At 59.7% G+C, this 19,989-nt stretch overlaps 1 protein-coding gene across 5 annotated transcripts in view; it reads left to right on the top strand.

Annotated features, from left to right (window-relative positions):
* PNPLA6 (patatin like phospholipase domain containing 6) overlaps positions 1 to 19,989 on the top strand; it is a 34,676-nt gene that overhangs the window by 6,700 nt on the left and 7,987 nt on the right. For all 5 annotated transcript variants that reach the window (XM_025191813.1, XM_025191815.1, XM_025191814.1 and 2 more), the window contains exons 3-29: positions 2,294 to 2,362; positions 3,020 to 3,107; positions 3,574 to 3,656; positions 4,582 to 4,679; positions 4,979 to 5,119; positions 6,448 to 6,607; positions 6,757 to 6,837; positions 7,711 to 7,839; positions 8,062 to 8,142; positions 8,823 to 8,973; positions 9,204 to 9,287; positions 9,536 to 9,642; positions 10,077 to 10,268; positions 10,615 to 10,692; positions 11,131 to 11,336; positions 11,867 to 11,998; positions 12,398 to 12,521; positions 12,732 to 12,845; positions 13,511 to 13,586; positions 14,059 to 14,199; positions 14,300 to 14,363; positions 14,590 to 14,758; positions 14,888 to 15,070; positions 16,580 to 16,698; positions 16,949 to 17,105; positions 17,778 to 17,894; positions 18,110 to 18,179. In XM_025191813.1, the coding sequence (XP_025047598.1) occupies positions 2,294 to 2,362; positions 3,020 to 3,107; positions 3,574 to 3,656; positions 4,582 to 4,679; positions 4,979 to 5,119; positions 6,448 to 6,607; positions 6,757 to 6,837; positions 7,711 to 7,839; positions 8,062 to 8,142; positions 8,823 to 8,973; positions 9,204 to 9,287; positions 9,536 to 9,642; positions 10,077 to 10,268; positions 10,615 to 10,692; positions 11,131 to 11,336; positions 11,867 to 11,998; positions 12,398 to 12,521; positions 12,732 to 12,845; positions 13,511 to 13,586; positions 14,059 to 14,199; positions 14,300 to 14,363; positions 14,590 to 14,758; positions 14,888 to 15,070; positions 16,580 to 16,698; positions 16,949 to 17,105; positions 17,778 to 17,894; positions 18,110 to 18,179 (3,214 nt within the window). The remainder of the gene's footprint in view (positions 1 to 2,293; positions 2,363 to 3,019; positions 3,108 to 3,573; positions 3,657 to 4,581; positions 4,680 to 4,978; positions 5,120 to 6,447; positions 6,608 to 6,756; positions 6,838 to 7,710; positions 7,840 to 8,061; positions 8,143 to 8,822; positions 8,974 to 9,203; positions 9,288 to 9,535; positions 9,643 to 10,076; positions 10,269 to 10,614; positions 10,693 to 11,130; positions 11,337 to 11,866; positions 11,999 to 12,397; positions 12,522 to 12,731; positions 12,846 to 13,510; positions 13,587 to 14,058; positions 14,200 to 14,299; positions 14,364 to 14,589; positions 14,759 to 14,887; positions 15,071 to 16,579; positions 16,699 to 16,948; positions 17,106 to 17,777; positions 17,895 to 18,109; positions 18,180 to 19,989) is intronic.

Raw genomic sequence — 19,989 nt, 5'->3', positions numbered from 1 at the left:
AGATGGTACCCAGCTCTCCCCGATTGTTCTCAGACAGCAACCTCTCTTGCTCCCTCTCTCTGGCTGTCAGGGCAGGGCCCCGGGGGAGGTGGCCAGACCTGGTGGGGGCAGTAGGAGAGGCATCAGGTGGGTCTGGCACTAGCTGATGGGCAGGGGTGTGTGGTGCTGAAGCTCTTTGAGGGTCAGTCTGGGAGCCCAGTGTCTTGGATCAAGCAGCTTGTGTGCCAGTGAAATACAGCACCTGAGGCGTGGTTAGGAAGAGCATCTGAATATCCCACAAGCAGGGCTGAGTAACCTTGGACCAATGTAGAAGGAATAGGGTGAAATCCAGTGGTTCCAGGAGTGCAGCTGTGCTTTTGGGGGAGGCGGGGGGGGAGCCTCTGGGAGCTCAGCAGTGGAACATGTAGGGGAGGAGCAAACTACAGGAGTAGCAGGCAGGCTCCACCTGACCAATGCAACTCCAGGGCATGTTAAGGAAGGCGCTTTTAGGGATGTGTCAGTGTCATTTTACAAGTCTCCAGTGAGTTGCCAAACTGGTGCAGGGATGGAGAAGGGACGTGGGGGTGGACAGGGAAATGGAGAACCTGTTGGAGTCGAGGAGCAAAACTGGGCTTGTCTAGCTGTGCACAGCAAGGTGTGAGAGGGCTAGGCTACTGTGTCTGTGCAGGGGCTGTGCTTGCACAGGATTTATGGGGTGAATGGCCCAGGAGCAGGTTCAAGCTGGATGCTGGAGGCAGATCTGTGCCCATCGGAGCAGGTGCGTTCATGGCCCCTCAAGCAGGGCTTACATGCTAAACCCCCAGGCTGTCTGCCTCTCTTGCTGAGGGGTGGGATGTGCTGGCTATGACAACAGGGGCTGTGCTCTGACCTGGAAGGGCCCTTCTTGCTGCACATGGCCTCCAAGAAGGGCCCAGGAGATCCTGGAGGAGTAGGATTGGAAGGGACCGGTGGGGGTTGCATCTAGTCCATCTCCCTGCCTGAGGCAGGACCAGCCTCATCCTAAGCAAATCCTTGTATAATCTGCTACTAAAACTACATAGTCAGCACTGCCGCACAACCACAAAGCGCAGCATCCAGACCTGCCACAAGGAAAATGGAGACAACAGTGGCCAATGTTCTGCTACTGTGAGGCTTGTTAATATATGCTCAAGAGATCCCAGGAAGAGGCTACACCCTTTGCTATAGAAGACAACCCCTGCTCCCCCAGTCCATATCAATCTGAGCAGGCTGTAAAATTTCTTCCTGGCCCCAAAGATGGCATTGGTCTGGCCCCGAGCAAAGGGGCAAGACCCTCTAGCCAGGAGCCTCTGGGTTCAAGTTGCAGCAGGTGCAGAGGCACAGCTTAGTCGCAACCCCCAGCCTGAACTGCAGCCAATACCCAATGCTTCTGAGGAAGGCTTAAGAAAAACTCTAACGCACATAGCAGCAAGGGAGGGGAAGTTCCATGTGGTAACCAGCCCTATGTGGCAATCAGCAAAGCCCAGAAGGCTGGTAAACCCCACTGTAGAACCTGGGCATAGCTGTGCCTAGAGCATCTCCAAGCAGTGCCAGCCCAACCTCTTCTTGAACATCTCCAGTGACAGGGAGTCCACAGCTTCCTTGGGTGTCTGTTCCACTGCCTCCCTGCTCTAACAGTGAAGAAGTTTTTCCTGATATCCAATCTAAATTTACTTTGCTGTGACTTCAGTTTATTGGTCCATGTCCTCTTCTGCAGCAAGAGAAAAGGTGCTTTCCCTTCTCTTTCTGGCAGCCTCTCGGGTATTTGCAGACTGCTATCATGTCCCCTCTTAAGCACCTCTTCTGTAAGCTGGACATACCCAGCTCCTACAGCCTCTCCTTGCATGGAGATGACCTACCAGCAGCCTGTCTTGCGGGATGGGGGGAGGGTGCGTTGGCTTGCAGGACCCTGCCGCCCTCCCCCACCCCGGGGCTTCCTGGTTGTCTCCTCAAAAGCACAGTTCTCCCAGCAAGTGTTTGGCCCATTGCAGCTCATTGTGGCCTGGTCAGGAGACACCCCTCCTCCAGTCAGGCAGGGGCTGGCTGTGCCTTTGTCTGATCCAGACAGTGGCTGGGTTGAGCACTGCTGGAGGAGTCCAGAGGGGTCTGTGCACCAGCAGGGGGTAGCAGTCCCTCCTTGTGCTGCATGGCAGCCCAGCAAGATGGGGGAGGGAACACCCTGGGAAGGGTGGCAGGTGATGGGAGGCTTGGAGTGGAAGAGTCTGGGGGCTACAGGCCCTGTAGGCAGTGCCGGCCCTGCCTGGGGTGCTCAGGCCTGCTCTGTTCTTCCCCACAGGACACGGCCCTGACAGCCATGCTGCCCAGCATCAGGTACCTTGTGGAGGACCAGTTGCAGACCAGCATGGTGAGTGGGGATGGGGCAGCTAGCAGGACCCAGGACCAGGGGTCAATGTGGCAGCCAGAGCCCCAGGAGCCTCTCACTGGGGGCATGTAGAGCCAGGCAGGGGGTCGTCCAAGGGTTGTCTTCTCCCAGCAGAGCAGAGCAGAGCTGCAAGGCTGGTGGGACTGTTCTGGGGGAGCTCCAGGTGGGCACTGATCTTCCTTCTGTTGCAGCCTGGTCTGAGTTCCTCCTGGAGGTTTTGGGCCCCCTCCTCCCAGGGAATTGTCTCTGAGGCCCAGTGCCTAGCCCCTGTGTCTCTCCAGTGCTGGTGGTGCCAGAGGCTGGTGCTGGGGCTCCAGGTCATGCACAGGGTGCAGCTGGGCCCTGGGGCTGGGAGGGGATTTCGTTTTGAGGTTCTCCCAGCTGTCTGGGGCTGTGTGCACTCCAGCCCCTCTGAGGAGGAGCTGGGGGGGTGGTACCAAGTGTGGGACTGGGCAAGCAGCTGGTGCCCTGCTCTGTGTGTAGCCTCTGCCTGGTGCTGTGGGAGCGTGGCCTGTGCAGGTCCCTGCTCCCAGCCTGGGAGCAGTGCCCATAGGCAGAGTCATGGCATTTTTCATCAGCTCTGCCCTGTCCTGCTATCTAACAGCTGTGGTCCCATCGTCAGCATCTCTCTTCCTGCAGGTGCTGGGGGTCATGATTGGGGTCAGCCTGTCTGTGTTGCTTATCGCCACCTTGTTCCTTGTACTGGTTCGCCGGCTGCGCCTCAAGAGTAAGTGCCACCTGAGCACTGGGGCAGCCCCAGCATGGTGCTCTTGATAGCCTCTCCAGTGAGTGTTGGGGTGGGGGGTATCAACTCCTGCCTGGGCAGTCCATGGGCTTATTGGTTAGTGTGGGGGTTGGCAGTCAGTATGCCAGGGTTCTCCCCCTGTACCCGGCTGCCTGCTCTGGGGCCAGGCCTTTTGGTTTGCTGTGACTTAGTTTCCCCAGCAGGAGGGACCTGGGATTGACTGGGAAGGGCATGGAGCTCCTGGAGTCCTTGGAGTGGGGTGGGGTGGGCAGGGCCCTAGGCTGGGAGAGGAGATGAAGCTGCTGTGCTTCATCTCTTGACCTTTGCCTCTCCTCCTTGGGCAGGGAGCAGCAGGCTGGGGTGGGGCAGGATCTGCCCCTTGCAAGAGGGAGCCCACTGCATCCTGGCTCCCAGCACCATTAACCCCTTGTGTCCCTGTTCTCTCTAGAGGTTCCAGCTCAGGAGACACCCAAGTACCGATTCCGTAAACGGGACAAGATGCTCTTCTATGGGCGCAAGATAATGCGCAAGGTACCAGAGGGAAATGGGGACTCTCCACTTGCTTCCCTTTGCCCTTGACCTCACCCTGATGACCACTCCATGTGGCTGATGTCTCTGGGTGCACTGCCTTGTGCCCTGTCCAAGGGTCATGGCCTTGGCACTGTCTCCTGCTGCCCAGCCTGTGGTGTCTTGGGGCTGCCTTCCTGGTTGAACAGACACTGGCAGTGCACACAGGCCCTGAGCTCTGAGGTGCGATGATGGTGCTGGGTGCTAGTATCCAGCCCCTCACCCTGCCAGGGCCTAGTATCTTCTGCTCATGGCTGCTGCTCCCTTGTGTCGTTTCATGACTGAAGCAGGTGGTGGGATACCTGGGGCCTGCAGCTCCAGGGCTGGGTCCTGGTTTCATGGTTATGGCAGGGCATTGCTGGGAACAGCTGGCTGGTATGGAGTGCAGCCCTCTGTCCTGCATGCCTGGGAACCTGGCTAGCTGGCAGCTGGCACCCATCTAGGCCTCTGGTCCAGGGGAGGGCAGCCTGCCAAGCAATGGGCTAGGGTAGGGCTGGCTCAGATCCAGGCTGGGGGCATTGGGTGGGCCTGGCTGCAGGGGGATCTCCCTGGAGCTGGTTGGAACAAGCCAAAGTGGCACAGACTGGGAGCAGTGGGAAAGTGCAGCTCTGCAGCCCAAGTCAGTAGCAGCAGTGGGCGGGCCAGTAGCAGGAGAGGATGACATGGGCTCCACAGCCCCAGATGTGAGCAGAGTGCCTTCCTGTGTGGTCCTTGGAAGGAGTCCACAGATCCCGCCTCCCCCTTTGCTGTACTGCCTGCTGCTCTGGAGAGAGGACGGGGGTCACAATGGGAAGGGGCAGCTGCTCTGGCTTCTGCTTAGGGCCTGGCACTAGGCAGGGACTGTCATGAGGTCCCAGTCATCATGGTTCACCCTGGCCTCTCTGGGCAGGTGTCCCAGTCCACCTCGTCCCTCGTGGATACAACTATCTCTAGCACGTCCCGGCCCCGCATGAAGAAGAAGCTGAAGATGCTGAACATTGCCAAGAAGTAAGAGCTCCCTTTGCCCTTGGCATATGAGGCGGTCAGCATTGGCTTGGCTGCAGGTTGTGGGGGCTGGGGAGGGGGAGAGTGGCACCCCAGGGCCCAGCCCAGCTGCTGAGAGGAGGCTGCAGCTGGCAGAGGAGCTGTGGAGGGGCTCTGGCATGACCCAGACAGGTGAGATGTGCTGCTGTGGCCCTCTGTGCTGGGGAGAGGGCTGGCCTGGGCCCTTGGGCTTCTGCCCTTTGGTACCCTGTGGGCTCTTGGCCTCCAGCCCATCCTGCTCCCCCACCCACTCCTGAATCTAGATTCCTGCGCATCAAGAAAGAGCTGCCTACACTGCAGCTGAAGGAGCCTCCACCCTCAGTGCTGGAGGCTGACCTGACTGAGTTTGATGTGGCCAACTCCCACCTGCCCTCTGAGGTGCTCTACATGCTGAAGAATGTCCGGTGAGTGTCTCAGGCAGGGACCCCAACCCATGCTGGGAGCCCAGCCTGTCTCCCCAGCTACATGGAGTCTAGCCAGTGCCAAGTATGGATGGGAGACTTGCTGAGATTCCCCAGAGCACCTGGATTGGGGGCACAGGTGCAGCACCAGATGGCACTGTTGCCTCATGCCCATTGCTGCAGCTTGAGGGGGTTGGAGCCTGTTGAGTGGGAGTGGGCACTGGGATCTGACAGTGTAGAGTGTGGGTGCCCGTCCCAGCCCCAGCCACTCTGTCTAGCTTGCTGGCTGCTGTTCAGGGTCAGGTGCAGGCTCCCTGATGGGTGGCGTTGCTGGGGGTGAGGGGCTGTGGTTGTGGCTGTATCTGTATCTTCCAAACCCCGCCCCCCCCCCCGGTATCTGCTTCTAGAAGCAGCACAGTGGGCTCTGGGGGTAGGAGGTTTGTGGTAAGCTAAGCCCCTGATCGGGGTATAGGGAGCACCAGCAGCATTGCCACCTCCCTGCTGGGTGCTGCACTCCTCAGGGAGGTCCTGGGGCCCCCAGCTACAGACACAAGCTCCAGACAGGGGCCGAGGAGAGCTTTTCCGTAGGGGTCTGTACAGGTCTGGAGTCGGGTCTGTCACCAGAGGGCGTTCTCCAGAAAGCAGGGAGTTTGGGACCTGAGAGCTGAAATGCTGATCCCTGAGTGAGCTGGCTGCCTGAGTGGGGAAGCTAGGTGGGGGCTGCACTGTGGTATCTCTGCAGGCCCCAGGTCAGGGCTTGCCTGCCTTCTACAGGCCTGCTCTGTCCATGACTTCAGCTGGCAGTGGCCTGGGGGCTCCTCAGGGGTGGGTCTTGGGATGCCTCCTACATCCGTGACCCCACCAAAGCCTGGGACCTCCTGGTCAGCCTCCTCCTGGCTCTGGCCAAGTTTTCTATCTGTGTTGCCGGGAAGGTCCCTGAGGACTGTGGGGCCGTTTTCCTGGGCTTTCTTCGGTCCCATCCCCAGGCAGAGCACTCCTGGGCAGTAGCTGCCAGCTGTCTAGATACATTTGAGAGTTGGTGGGCACTGTCTGGGGCGCTCTGTTCTGTGTCCCCTGGGGGCACACTTGTTTTGACGCTCTGACTCGCATGCATGTTCCCTTTTGTCTTTTTTTGTCCCCAGTAATCAGTTGTTTTTTGTCTTCCATTGGCCCCCAACTAGTGGGGGACACTAAGTAATGCAGTGGGCCATGACCCATGGCCTGGACGATTAACAAATAGGCCTACCTGCCTTGTGGCTGACAGGCTGTGTCAGAAGCTGCTCCCCACAGGACTTGGCACTGCCTGCCTGACTGGTTGGTCATCCCTGCAGGGTGCTGGGCCACTTTGAGAAGCCGCTGTTTCTGGAGTTGTGCAAGCACATGGTCTTCCAGCAGTTCCAGCAGGGCGAGTTCGTCTTCCGGCCTGGCCAGCCCGACAGCAGCATCTACGTGGTGCAGGATGGCAAGCTGGAGGTCTTCCTCACTGAGCCAGTGAGCCCACAGCTCTGTGACAGTGGATCTGGGCAGGGAGGGGGGGGCGGCTGCTACCACAGGGCATCTTAGGGCTGGTGCTGCAGCTGCCCTGGGTGCTGCTGTGGGCTGGGGGAACATGAGGGCTCCCTGACTGTGGACTGTTGCAGGATGGGAAGGAGACCATCATGAAGGAGGTGTTCCCAGGTGACAGCGTGCACAGCCTGCTCAGCATCCTTGACGTCATCACGGTAGCACCCCTCAACCCCACCATGTGGCTGCTCCCAGCCCTCAGACAGCTCCCTGCACTGGAGAGATGGGCATGTTCATTATTGATACCTGATGCATTGATACCATTAATGATACCTGATGCATTGCATAAGCTCTGCCCTCTGCCCTGCTCTGCCCTTTGCTCCTGCCCCACAAACCTCCTGACTCCAGCCCTGGTTCTCTGCTCCTATATGTGAGCCTGTCCAGCACTTCCCCTCAGGACAGGTTTATGGCACACTCCCTGCTGGTGACAGCACTGCCCTGCTCACCTTCCCACAGTCATGGCCCCAGTACCAGGAGGAGTTCCCCCTCCCTCCATAGAGCCTGGCAATGCCAGCCTGACTGGTGGCTCAGTGCCAATGATGTGCTATATCAGGAAGGAGACTGGTTGGGAGGGTCCCTGGAGACTGTGGGGCCATATTCCTGGGTTTCGTCCAGTCCCGTCTCCAAGCAGAGCACCACTGGGCAATGGCCGCCAGCTCTTTAGCTGTCTTTGAGAGTCAGTACGCACTGTTTGGGGTGCTCTGCTTGGTGTCCCCTTAGGGTGCACTTGTTAGTGGGTCAGAGGGTCAAAACACATTCCCTTTTGTCACTTTTTTTGCCCCCTTAGTTAATTGGAACCTTTTTTTTTTTCCTTTCCTCTCTCACTGCCCATAACTGGTGGCCTTTTTTAATTTAGTGGGCTTGCCCACATAAAAAGGTCCCTCATAGGCCAACGATGTGCTACCTGCAGCACTAGGAGCCTTAAACAATGGGGTCTCCCAGATTGCCTGGTTGCTCTCTTTCAGGTAGGGGGTGTCTGGGGGCCCCTGGTGTAGTCTGATGGGGGTGCCCCCGGTGCTTGATTCTTGAAGGGGCACCAGCGACCATACCGGACGGTGTCTGCGCGAGCGGCTGAGGATGCCACAGTGCTGCGGCTGCCAGTTGAGGCCTTCTCAGCTGTCTTTGAGAAGTACCCAGAGAGCCTGGTGCGCGTTGTACAGGTGAGGGAGCCAGGGCTATGTGGAGGGGTGGGCACAAAGAAGCCCCAGGCCTAGTGCATGGGCTTCCTTGACCCCAGCCAGAAGTGCTGGAATTACAGGGCGTTCAGAGTGCCAGGCACTGCAACCAGAGCTAGACCTGCAGGGCAGAGTCTGTGGGCTGAGCCTCCTGCTCTTCTCCTGAGCCATAGCTGTGGGTACTCATGGCCCATCCCTCTCTGGCAGATCATCATGGTGCGTCTGCAGCGAGTCACCTTCCTGGCCCTGCACAACTACCTGGGGCTGACGAACGAGCTCTTCAGTCACGTGAGTGCTGGCTGTACCACAGCCCAGAGCCCAGCCCTGCCCAGTACCCCCTCCCTGCCCCCACTTCAAGCCCCATGCCTGAAAAAATCCCTGATTGGGGCGGCAGGGGTGTCTCCCCACTCCAGCAGCTCCATGTGCTGTCAACAGGCTCTGCTTAGCTTCCAGCTGTGGTGTATCTGTGGCTTACAGGCTTAGCTTCCAGCTGTGGATGGAGCCAGAGCCCAGCCTGTCCCATGCTGCCAAGGGCAGCTTGTCCTGTAGGGTGGGGGTGGCTCTGACTTGGTGCAGAGGGAGGGTTCCCCACCTGTCTTGTTGCCCGAGCCCAGTGATGCCAGTACTGGCTGCTATGCTTGCTGCCCATAAGCATGTGGGGAGGTCACCCTTCCCACGTGGCTTGGCAGGGGCTCAAAGACTCTGGAAATTAGCACTCTATGGCCAGAGATGGGAGTTGCCCCTTGACATGCTGCGCAGCTCTCTGTGCTGGGCCGCGGGCCATCTGCCCCAGGGGTGAGGACTCTTGTGGCTCCTACCCCACCCCATTCCCAGGTTGGTGCTACTCTGGGTTCATGGCATGGGAGGGCAGAGTATGCTCCTTGCGCCTTCTATCCTTGAGCCCCATGTGTCCATCTGTCTGTCCCCCTGTGGCCCTGCCATGGTGACATTGGCATTTTTGTGCTTAGGACATGCAACCACTGCGGCTCTTTACCCAGCCCAGCCACACCACGCGCACTAGCCCCATCCGGCACAGCAAGCGCGTGGCCAGCACCACTTCCGTTGACGACTCCAAGGAGAGTGCTGGGCGCCAGTCTGACCCTGCTGGCAAAGACTTGGGTAAGGACGCCCGCCTGGGTGAAGGAGTACTGGGGCTCCAGGCAGCCATGCAAGTCAGGATGGGACAGCTGCCTGGGGAGGTGGAAGGACATAGGGCCAGCTTCCCTGCCTCACCTCCCCCAGAGCTGCAGTGCCTATGGAGCTCTTCCTGCAGCTCTGGAGACAGCCTAGCCATGAGTGCCCAGTCTGAGCCCTGCAAGGGACTGGTGATACTGTCTGTCACCCCACAGCTGATCCGCTGAAGGTGGTGGCCCTGGACGCCTCCACGCCACCGCTGCTGAGCCGCTGCATCTCAATGCCTGTTGACATCTCAGGTATGTCGGGGGTCCTCCAGGGTAGGGGATGGGTCGTCTTGTGGGGGCAAGGAGGGGAGCTCTGGGCAGAACTTTTAGGACCTGCCCTAGCCTGTGGGAGGGGTGTTTTGTGGGGGTCAGGTCCAGCAGTCGAAGTGGGAACAGGTCCTGCTTGCAGGGGGAAGGCAGCTGAGGGCACCGTGACCAAGTCTGGCTCGGGCAGGCCCCAGCAAGCCCTGCACTGAGCCCTCTCTGGCCCTTCCCTGCAGGCATCCAGCGGGGTCCCCGCTCGGACTTTGACATGGCCTATGAGCGCGGCAGGATTTCGGTGTCACTGCAGGAGGACAGCACTGGCACTCTGGCCACCTTCTCCCGTGTATGTGCTGGAGGCCTGACCCCCACTCCCACCAGAGTCCGGCTTTGGGCCTGGCACCTGCACAAAGCTGGACTGACCTCTCCACCTCCCTCAAGGGGCAGAGGACAGTGGGCCTGGGCCAGGGGGTCTTCACAGACAGTGTGAGGGCGCAGTGCCTGGGGAGGTGGCATGGGGGTGGGGGTTGCTGCAGCCTCTCCATCACCTGGGCCAGGCTGCATGTGGCCAGGAGGGAGCCTGGCACAGGTCTCTGGTGCTGGCTTGAGCCTCACCTGGGCTCCCAGGGCTGAGGGAGCTGGAACTGAGCCCTAGAAGAGGTGAGGCTGGCCATAGTTTGGGGGTTTTGGGGCACGAGGTAGTGCCCCCTGGGGTCCAGGTGACTGGTGACAGGGCCCAGCGCCATTGCTGCAGCAGGCTGAACCACTCTCTCCCCACAGTCCATGTCCCATGAGCCCAAGGAGCGTAAGTCGGTGACGGTGGAGGAGCAGCCATCTGGTGTCTACCATTACAACTACTGCGAGGATGACTCAGTGGGTGGTGACTGCCCCTTCGGGCCCTACCAGGGCAGACAGACCAGCGCCATCTTTGAGGCTGCCAAGCGGGAGCTTGTCAAGCTCATGAAGATAGAGGTGAGGGCTGGAGCCCTGTTGCAGCAGGGGGTGGGGAGTCTGGCGGGCCTTTGCTCCCCCAGCAAAACAGAACCCCAGGGCACCCCACCTCAGCCTCTGGTCAGTCCTGCCTACAAGTGGGTCAGGGCAGGGTGGGCTGTGCTTCAGCTCAGTCCTATTGGGCAGCTCAGTAAATTTGGCAGAGCTCTGCCCAAGTTGGGTGCTGACTGCTCCCACCATAACCCCACCCTCCCCCACCTGCAGCTTGGCCTGGGGTGCCCCAGCATGCACCAGCACCTCCCCACCCCACACTTTCCCCACCAGCTCCCAGGGTTGTGGCCTGTGCTCATGGCTGTCCTCTTTCTAGGACCCATCTCTCCTCAACAACCGGGTGCTGCTGCATCACGCCAAGGCTGGCACGATCATTGCCCGCCAGGGGGACCAGGTGGGTGCTAGGCAGGTTGTTGTGGGGAGCCCCAGGAAGAGGCTGGGGCATTGGGGAAGTCTGGTGCCAGGGCTTGGGCCCTTACTGTGCACTCCAGGCTAGGCTGGGCCAGCTGGCCTGGCCCTGGAGCTACCCATGCCATGCTCTGAGCTGCTCTCTCCTGGCTGTGTGTGGAGCAGGCTAGAGGCTGACACAGGTAGGGGCCAAGAGCAATGAGGGACTGTGGATGCTACCTTCCCTTGTTGGGGGCTGGGTTGGGAGCATCTTCTGGGGTCCCTGCAGTGGTTGTCCCACTCCCCTTGATTGCAGGGCTTCTGGCACTGCTGGGGGAGGGTCTTTGTGGGGCTGAGCTGTGTGCCAGGGGCTTGGGCAGGGGGCCAGTGTTGCCATGGGCATTCCGCTGGCCCTGCCGTGCCCATGCTGATGCCACTTCTACAGGATGTGAGCCTGCACTTCGTGCTGTGGGGCTGCTTGCATGTGTACCAGCGCATGATCGACAAGGCTGAGGACGTGTGCCTCTTCCTGACGCAGCCTGGCGAGATGGTGGGGCAGCTGGCTGTGCTCACCGGCGAGCCTCTCATTTTCACCATCAAGGCCAACCGTGACTGCACCTTCCTTAAGATCTCCAAGTCTGACTTCTATGAGTGAGCAGCCCTCCCTTCCCATGCCCATGCTCCCGGGGCCAGGGTTTGCACCCTCCTTCCCCATACCCAGCACCCAGTCCATAGCAGTGGTGGCTTGGTTTCTCAAGCTAAGCAGGGTCAGCTGGTTTCAGCAGGTGGATAGGAGCCCACAGGGCTGGGAGTATAGCCAGTGCTACCCTTGAGTGATGACATGGGCCATGTATCCAGGTCCTGGAGCCTGTAGAGCTGGTGCTGCAGGGCTGGCTTAGGGGGTGAGAACCCCTCAGCTGATTGCTTCCTGGGGTGTGTTTTTTGCCACAGGTTTGGCCCCTGTGGGGGTCAGACCAGAGCCCCTAAAGGGGAAGGGCCCTGAGGCCCCCTTGAGGGGCAAGGCCATGTGGGCTTTGCTGCCCAGGGGGCTGTGGCTATGTGCAGCGCCATCCGTTCCATGGTTGGCTCTGTGCCTGGTGGGAACTGTCGCAGTTCAGGCATGGTGGGCACCCCATGGGCATGTGGCTTGCTTACCCCCCCCCAACCCCATGCTCTTGCAGGATCATGAGGGAGCAGCCCAGCGTGGTGCTGAGCGTGGCTCACACAGTGGCTGCACGTATGTCGCCCTTCGTGCGCCAGATGGACTTTGCCATTGACTGGATGGCCGTGGAGGCCGGGCGGGCACTATACAGGTGAGGGGGCTCCCCAGAGACCAGCACCTATCTTTTGCACCCCCGCCTGGCCTGGCCTGGCCTGGCCCAGAGTTTTGTCTGCCTTGTGCTGATTAATCCCTTTCCTGCAGGGAGAGTGGGGAAACTCCCTCACAGCCTCGGCCCTTCCTGCAGAAGAGGGCCTGGCAGTAGGGCTGGCCTGGGGGGACCTGCCCAGGCTGCTTCCAGCTAGCACCCAGGGCATCTCCCAGTTCTGGCCATGGAGGGAGGGAGGGACCAGCCCCTTCTTCCTGGGTGCTGGGGTGAGAGTTGGGGTGGGAGGGCAGGAGTCCAACCACCTTGCTGCCAGGGCCTTCCCAGGTCAGAGGAGCCCTAGGGCTGGTGCTGCCAGCCTGATCCCTGCCCGTGCTGCCCTCTTAGGCAGAGCGACAAGTCGGACTGCACCTACATTGTGTTGAACGGGCGCCTGCGCTCCGTCATCCAGAAGGGCACTGGCAAGAAGGAGCTGGTGGGCGAGTACGGCCGTGGGGACCTCATTGGCGTGGTGAGCTTCTGCCCAGGATGCTGCTGCTATCACCTGCCTCCAAGCCAGGAATGGGCTGCTCCTGGGATGCAGCCTGGCCTGGGCTGCAGATGGTAGAGGAGAGCAGGAACGGGGCTGGAGCCAGGACACCTGGGTTGTGCCCCTTGAGGGCAGGGAGTGAGGCATGGGCAGTGGAGCCTGTCTGATGCAGCCCTTGTGTTCTGCCCCCAGGTGGAAGCTCTGACGCGGCAGCCCCGGGCCACCACTGTCCATGCTGTGAGAGACACAGAGCTGGCCAAGCTGCCTGAGGGGACCCTAAATAACATCAAGCGCCGATACCCCCAGGTACTAGGCAAGCAGGTGCAGCCCCTTCCACCTCTGGCATCATGGCCTCTTCCAAGGCAAGCGCTGGAACTCTCCTGAGGCATTGGCTGCCTGTGTCCTGGCTGTTCAGCCCTGAGGAACTTGGGCCAGGACTTGCTTCAGCCCTGATACAGGGGGAGGGGGTGCTGGCTAGAGAGCTCCCATCTGCTGCTGGAGGTGCCTGAGCCCTCATGCCATTGGGTGATTGAGAAGTTCAGCCTTCTTAGAGCCTGGGTTGGTGCTTGCAGTTCAGTTCCCTTCTGTTCCTCTGCACTGGGGATGTCAGGCCCAGCTGTGCCCAGGGAGCCAGCTGAGAGCTCTGCTTGCCAGGATGATGTGAGCCTCCTGTGACCTGAGCCCTAGCAGCTCCTCCCTGCCCAGGCATCTGAGGGTGTGAGCACACCTGGCATCGCTCTGCCTTGGCTCTGTGATTTCACCAGCAGGGAGTGCAAGAGGCACTTGGCCACCTGGGCTGTGCCCTGCTCTCTGCAGGGGTGGGGGAGCTGGTCAACAGGCCCTGGGCAATCCCTTCTCCTGGTGCTGGGCAGGATGGATCCTGTGGGCTGGCTGGAACCCTCTTGGGTCCCATGTGCTCCAGCTCCCACCCCTTCTCACCATCTCTAATGGGCAGCTGCTGTTTCCCTAAGGTTGTGACCCGTCTGATCCACCTGCTCAGCCAGAAGATCCTTGGGAGCCTGCAGCAGCTGCGCGGGCCTTTCCCAGGTAGGGCAGGGGGGCCTGGCAACCTCCCACTCTTCCTCTGTGGTTGGGGCACAGGGTGCATGTGCACAGAGCAGCCAGGATATTCCTGCCCCTCACTGGGACTCAAGCCTGCAGCTCTCGTGACTGCTGTCAGCGGAATGGGTTGGGGCTGGTGCTTCCCTGCTGTGGCTGCTGCCAAGCCCAGGGTCACCTTGCAAACCCAGCTGGGGCTGGGGATGGCATGGTGCCTACTGCCTTGGCAGCCACTAGTGTTAAATTGGGCCTTGCTCAGCGCCAACAACCAAGCCTGGCTGCTGGCAGGGATGCAGCAAGCTCCCCAACCCCATGCTGGCATGGTTTTGGGGTGGGGAGGCTGGGGGTCAAGTATTGGGCAGGCTTTCTCACCTCAGGCTGGCATGGTTGGAGGCACAGGGAACCAGTGAGCACCTGTGGGCCAAGCCTGGGCCTCAGGTTGCCTCTCTTTTGCCTGCAGGCTCCGGCCTGGGTGTCACCTCTAGCTCTGAGCTGACCAACCCAGCCAGCAACCTGTCAACAGTGGCAGTGCTGCCCGTGTGTGACGATGTGCCTATGGCAGCCTTCACTCTGGAGCTCAAGCACGCCCTCAACGCCATCGGTGAGTGTTGGCCCAGCTCCCCCCCTGACTTCCCACCCTCAGCTCCTTCCACCTACTGAGGCATGGCAGGGCTGGCTGATGGTACCATGAATTCTTCCAGGTCCCACCCTGCTCCTCACCAGTGACATTATCCGGGCACGGCTTGGCTTGTCGGCGCTGGACAGGTATGGAGCTGGGAGCCATGGCGTGAGCTGGGGATGGTGGGGCAGCAGACAGAGGAAGGGCTAGGTGTCCTCGAAGTCCTGGGGCAGGGGCAGGACCATATGGTGCAGGCTGGGTGCCATGGGGGCTGCCTGAGGAAACCCCTCTTGGCAGGGTGGGCATGTCTGGCTAGCCCCAGCCAGTGTTGGGGGGACATCCAAGGGAGCACTGATGACCCCTACCTGGCAGCATCCAGGAATACCGGCTGTCGGGCTGGCTGGCGCAGCAGGAGGACATCCACCGCATAGTATTATACCAGACTGACTGCACCCTTACGCCCTGGACCTTGCGCTGCATCCGCCAGGCTGACTGCATCCTCATCGTGGGGCTGGGTGACCAGGAGCCCACGCTGGGTGAGGTGAGGCCCTCTCCTGCATGCCTGCTGGCAGCAGGGTCCTGGGCTTCCCTCCTGGCATGGGGCAGGGTGGGGGCTGCATGCCCAGATACACACTCCATACCACCCCCATGACTGTTCCTACCCCTGCAGCTGGAGCAGATGCTGGAGAACACAGCCGTACGCGCCTTGAAGCAGCTTGTCCTGCTGCACCGGGAGGATGGGCCCAGCCCCTCTCGCACCGTAGAGTGGCTCAACATGCGCAGCTGGTGCTCAGGTCACCTCCACATCAAGTGCCCACGTCGTGTCTTCTCCCGTCGCAGCCCGAGCAAGTTGGTAGGACGCTTGCCCTATGGCCCTTGGGCTGGGCTTTGGGGATCTGCAGACCCTTCAAGGGACTGGGCTGCCCATGGTGTTAACTGGACAGGGCTTGGCCCCCATGGCACTGATGCCAGCTTGGCGATGGCATTAGGTGCATGGTGCCAAAGTGCTGGGCTGAGCATGGGGCGGAGGGTCCTTTTGCACTGGAGCATGGGGGTGTTTCTATGCTTGGGATGTGTCCTAGCAAGGCTACATGGAGCTGCTGAGCCTCAGTGAATGAGCCTGGCTGCCTGGTGGGGTGGGGTGGGATGGGGTGGGCAGGCACCAGAGGGGTGTTGGTTAGGTGGGGGTGCCATGCATGGGCATATCTAGGATTTTGAAAAGGGAGGTGCACACGGTGTGATGCATCATCATGTATAACCCAACATGTATCTTGCTCTAGCTAAAGGAAAAACTAGAAGCTTTACTAATACACTAGGGGGCTAGAAACGATATTATTCAGCTTAAGATCAAAGGAAATATACAGTGCATGTTCCAGTAGTTATATGACATTAAAAACCCCCCCAACAAATTAGGCAAAACGTAGTCAAAAGATATTGTGGCATCAGTCCTGTAGTCATTATAGTTAAATGTACATCTCTTATTCAGATTCATAAAACAAAATCTGGCCTTCTTGAGCAGGGCCATTTTTACACATGCAAGCACTGCAGCACTGGGTGCTTTGAAAAGCACCCGGTCCTGCAATGCTTGCAGTTATGTAAGTGGTGAAATGTGTGTCAGCACTGAGAAAATGGTGGCGGTGTGCTTTTGAAGTAAAACACATCAGAGGTGCTTTAGTTCAAAAGCGCACTGCCGCCATTTTCTGCGTGCTGATAGCGCATTTCACCACTTACACAACTGCACCCGCACAGGGCAGCATAGTTCACCTCAGCTTGCGTGCAGAGCAGGCTTGATTAATTGAGTCTGTTCTGAAGCGGTGGATCTCTGAGTTACGGGGCAGATAAACATATGTATAAATGCCCCTTGATAGTGCCTTCAATATTTCACTGTCTGTTTTTTCTACACCTCAGTGAATATGACCACACCACAGTTAAGGTCTTTAGCTAGAGCTAAAAGCAGTCTGTAGGGCTGGGAAACAGGACAGCGACATGACAAGGAATGGCTAACAGACAGCAGAATTGCAGCAAAAAGGATAGATGGATTAGAGGAACATCAAGAACATCTTTTAAAAAAAAAAAAAAAAAAAAAAGGAGAGGGTCATTACCACGTGCAGAGTGAAGAGAGATTAACAGTGGCAGGAAGATAATGATCCACAAAGTCAATTGAGTTTCTTGGCGCTGCCTGACTAGAAATGCTTCTGCCCCACACTGGCAGTTGGCTTTAAACTTTGGGTGGAGCAGAAATCCAAAGGGGGCTGCGCCTGCCCCCCTACCCCCTCCTGGATCCCCCACTGGTGCCATGGATAGGCGTAGGGGCTACAGGGGTCTGTCCCCCTGTCTGAGGCAGTCTCTTGTGGCCCTTTAGCGGGAGATGTACGAGAAGGTCTTTGAGAAAAATGCTGACCGCCACAGCGACTTCTCCCGCCTGGCACGGGTTCTGACGGGCAACACCATCGCCTTGGTGCTGGGAGGAGGTGGAGCCAGGTAGGACCTGGGGGTGTGGGGACTCCTGTGGGTTTCCTGTCCCTGGAGGCAAGCTGGCCCTGTGCTGGGAAGGGGTCCTATGTGCAGAGTGGGAGCAGGAGTCTGGGCCCCCAGTAGGAGTGGAAGATGGCATTGGTGGGGGCTGTGACGCTGCAGTGCATGCTGGGAGTGCTGCCCTTGACCACAGCCAGCCAGCTTAGGGGCTGCATGGGTCAGGCCAAGTCAGCTGACCCCTCCGTCCTGCCTGCAGGGGCTGCTCCCACATTGGGGTGATCAAGGCCATGGAGGAGGCAGGGATCCCCATCGACCTGATCGGGGGTACCTCGATCGGCTCTTTCATTGGGGCCCTGTATGCTGAGGAGCGCAGTGCCGTCCGCACCAAGCAGCGTGCCCGCGAGTGGGCTAAGGTTAGGAGTCAAGGGGTGGGGGCCAAGTTCACTAAGTCAGAGGGGCACAATGCGCCCAACCCAGGAAAGCAGGGACAGGAAACGGCTCCCCCTTCCCTTGGGATGCCCCAGTTACCCCAAGGCCACTGGGGTGTGAAGGGACATGGCCATAGGCTGCAGGGCTGTGCCCACCCATCAGCCAGCAAAGATGATGGCTGCTGTCTTTTCCAGTGTGAGGCAGGGGGCCATGGCACCCTGGGGTGAGCACAGCAGGAAGAGTCCCACTGTCCCTGCCCCTCTCTAGGTCCATTCTGCAGGCTGGGAGCTGTCACCACCAGCCTGGGAACACAGGGCTTCTCTCTTGGCCCTGGGCTGTCCACTCAAGTCATTGCAGAGCCCTGTGGGTTGCAGGGAGGAATCCAGACAATGCCTCTATATGGAAATCTCTGGGCTTGGCAGCTGCCTCCAACATGTACCTGAGCCAGAGTCACAGAAGGGCAGCTTGGGGCATGTATACAGGGGACCAAGGGCGGCTCTGTGGGTGCCACCTTGGTCTGCAGCTGCGTGCCCAGTCCCCCTCTTGGGCTCCAAGCACCTGCTCCCTCTTGCTGGCCCGGGAGCCTGCACCCTGCATGCAGGGCTATGCCTGAACCTGGCACCCAACACAATCCCAGCTGCCACCTCCTCCTGCAGAGCATGAACTCGGTGTTTGAGACCGTGCTGGATCTCACCTACCCCATCACCTCCATGTTCTCCGGCTCCGCCTTCAACACCAGCATCCACAAGGTCTTCCATGACAAGCAGATTGAGGTGGGTGAGGCTGGGGGAGCTCCAGAGTTATGTCCCCGCCTTGGTAGTGGGGGGGGGGGGTGGGGGGGGGTGTTGCTGTTCTCCCGCTCTGGAGGGCTGTCCTCCTAGCACAGAGCCTGTGGGAGTGGTGCCCCAGCTCCCCTAGGTGGGTCCATGCCCCTGCTGTACTGTGCCCTGCTCACGGGCATCCTCTTTGTTCCTCATGCCTCCCACAGGATTTATGGCTTCCCTACTTCAATGTGACGACCGACATCACTGCCTCGGCCATGCGGGTCCACACAGACGGTAAGAGACTTCATCCCCTGTCCTGTGGCATGGTCAAGGTTGCTAGGCCATGACAAAACCCCCCTGCACTCTTGGCGCTCTGCCTGATGGTCTCTGCCTCCTCTGTCTGAGAGGGCCAGAGACCTGCCCTGTCCCTTGGGACAGAAGATGCCTGTGGGGCTGGAGGCCTGTTGGCCACACCAGGCTTTCACCACATGCTGGTATGGGGCCATGTGCCTCCTGCACCTGCCTTTCCCCTCCCTGGCACAGGTCCCTTTTTCAGGGTGGGTCTGGCTCAGTCACGGGAGGGTACTGAGCTATGAGCAGGGGGGTCTTGTTGTCTTCAGATGTCCCTGTGGCCCAGGACACCCCCTCACTTGTGGACTCTGGCCCTTCAGCCTCTTGTGTCCTCACACTGCTGGCCTTGCACAGGTGAATGGTGTGGTGTCACAGGGCGGTCCCAACTCCACCACGCAGGGGTACCTCCTGGTAGCCTGAGGAGTAGCCAGGGGTCCAAGGCATCTATTAGGAGCAATGGGTTGAGAGAGGTCCCTCCTCCAGCATCAAGGTGCAAGCATGTGCCCTCAGCTGCGGCACGGGCTAGCCACCATGACAGCGTGAGATGCAGAGCTGGGCTCCATGGACCCTCCTCTGTCAGTGGGGCACAGCAAACCTTTACCTCAACCTTCTGGGAACCCAAATGTTCAAGTCCAGGGGTTTCTGCCTGCCAGTGCCTCTGCTGCCTGAGGAGAGGATAGGTCAGGGGTGGTGTTGGGGTGCTGACCTCCCTCCAAGAAGGATGCTGCTTCCTGCAGCTGGACCCAGCCCAGCCTTTCGGCAGTTCGGTGAGAGCGGCTTGCTGAGGCAGTCGGAGGGTCTCCGGGTTGCAGTTGAGCCCTAACCAACCAGCCCCATGCAACGTACTGGCAGGCTCAGGCACTCGGTTACTCTCTTCCCTCACTGGCCCCCTTCTGTCTATAGTGTTCCCACTACTCACTAACCCTGGTAACACCCTCACTGCATGGGGCGTGCGTGGGCAGTGGCTTGGGGCCACTGAGTAAGCGAGCCCACACTGGGCCAGCTGTGGGTGGGGAGGGGGGCATGGTTGGGTGTGGGGGCATATGGTGGTGGCCGGGGCCGGCGTGGTGTCTTTGCCCTGGGGCTGCAGTGGTGGCCATTGTCTTTGGGAAGCAGGGTTTGGGCTGGCTCGGTCTATCTCTGCCTCACGTCTCTGCCAGGCACCAGTGCTCACCTGGGACATTGAGCCATCTGTGGGGTACACTGGGGCTGGTGTCAGCCTGGCTCGCGCCCTGCCTGCTTGTCTGTCCTCTAATGCCAACTAACCCCCACTCACCCCTAACTGTTGCGGGGCCAGAGGGCACAGAGTGGTGATGGTGGGGGGCGGTGATCTCGTTTCTCCCCAGGCACTGCTGTGGGGCCAGCTGACTTTTGCAGGGACCCCCTCTTTTCCAAGGGGTCCCACAACTGCAGCCAGAGGCAAGAGCTGGCGCCCCTTCCCTAAGGGCTGGCAGAAACCCATAGCTGCCCTGCTGCTATACAGGATCCACCCTGCAGGGGAAGGATGTGACCGCTCATGCCATGCCATGCCATGCCATGCCATGTTATGGTGTGGGGCCATGCCAGGCCTCCCAGCACAGGCATAACAAAGACTGCTCAGCCTGCCTACAGTTACATAGCACCCTTGTGGGCTGGGACAGGAGCCCTGGGGCACAGATGGGTCTAGGAATGTTCTGTGCCTGCTGTTTGTTGGGGGCCAGGCCCTTGCAGGGGGCACAAATCCCCAGCCTGGTGATATCCACACCAGGAATGC

This window comes from Alligator sinensis, unplaced genomic scaffold (assembly GCF_000455745.1).
Source record: "Alligator sinensis unplaced genomic scaffold, ASM45574v1 scaffold909_1, whole genome shotgun sequence".
NCBI lineage: Eukaryota > Metazoa > Chordata > Crocodylia > Alligatoridae > Alligator > Alligator sinensis.
This window is presented reverse-complemented; position numbering and strand designations above follow the sequence as displayed.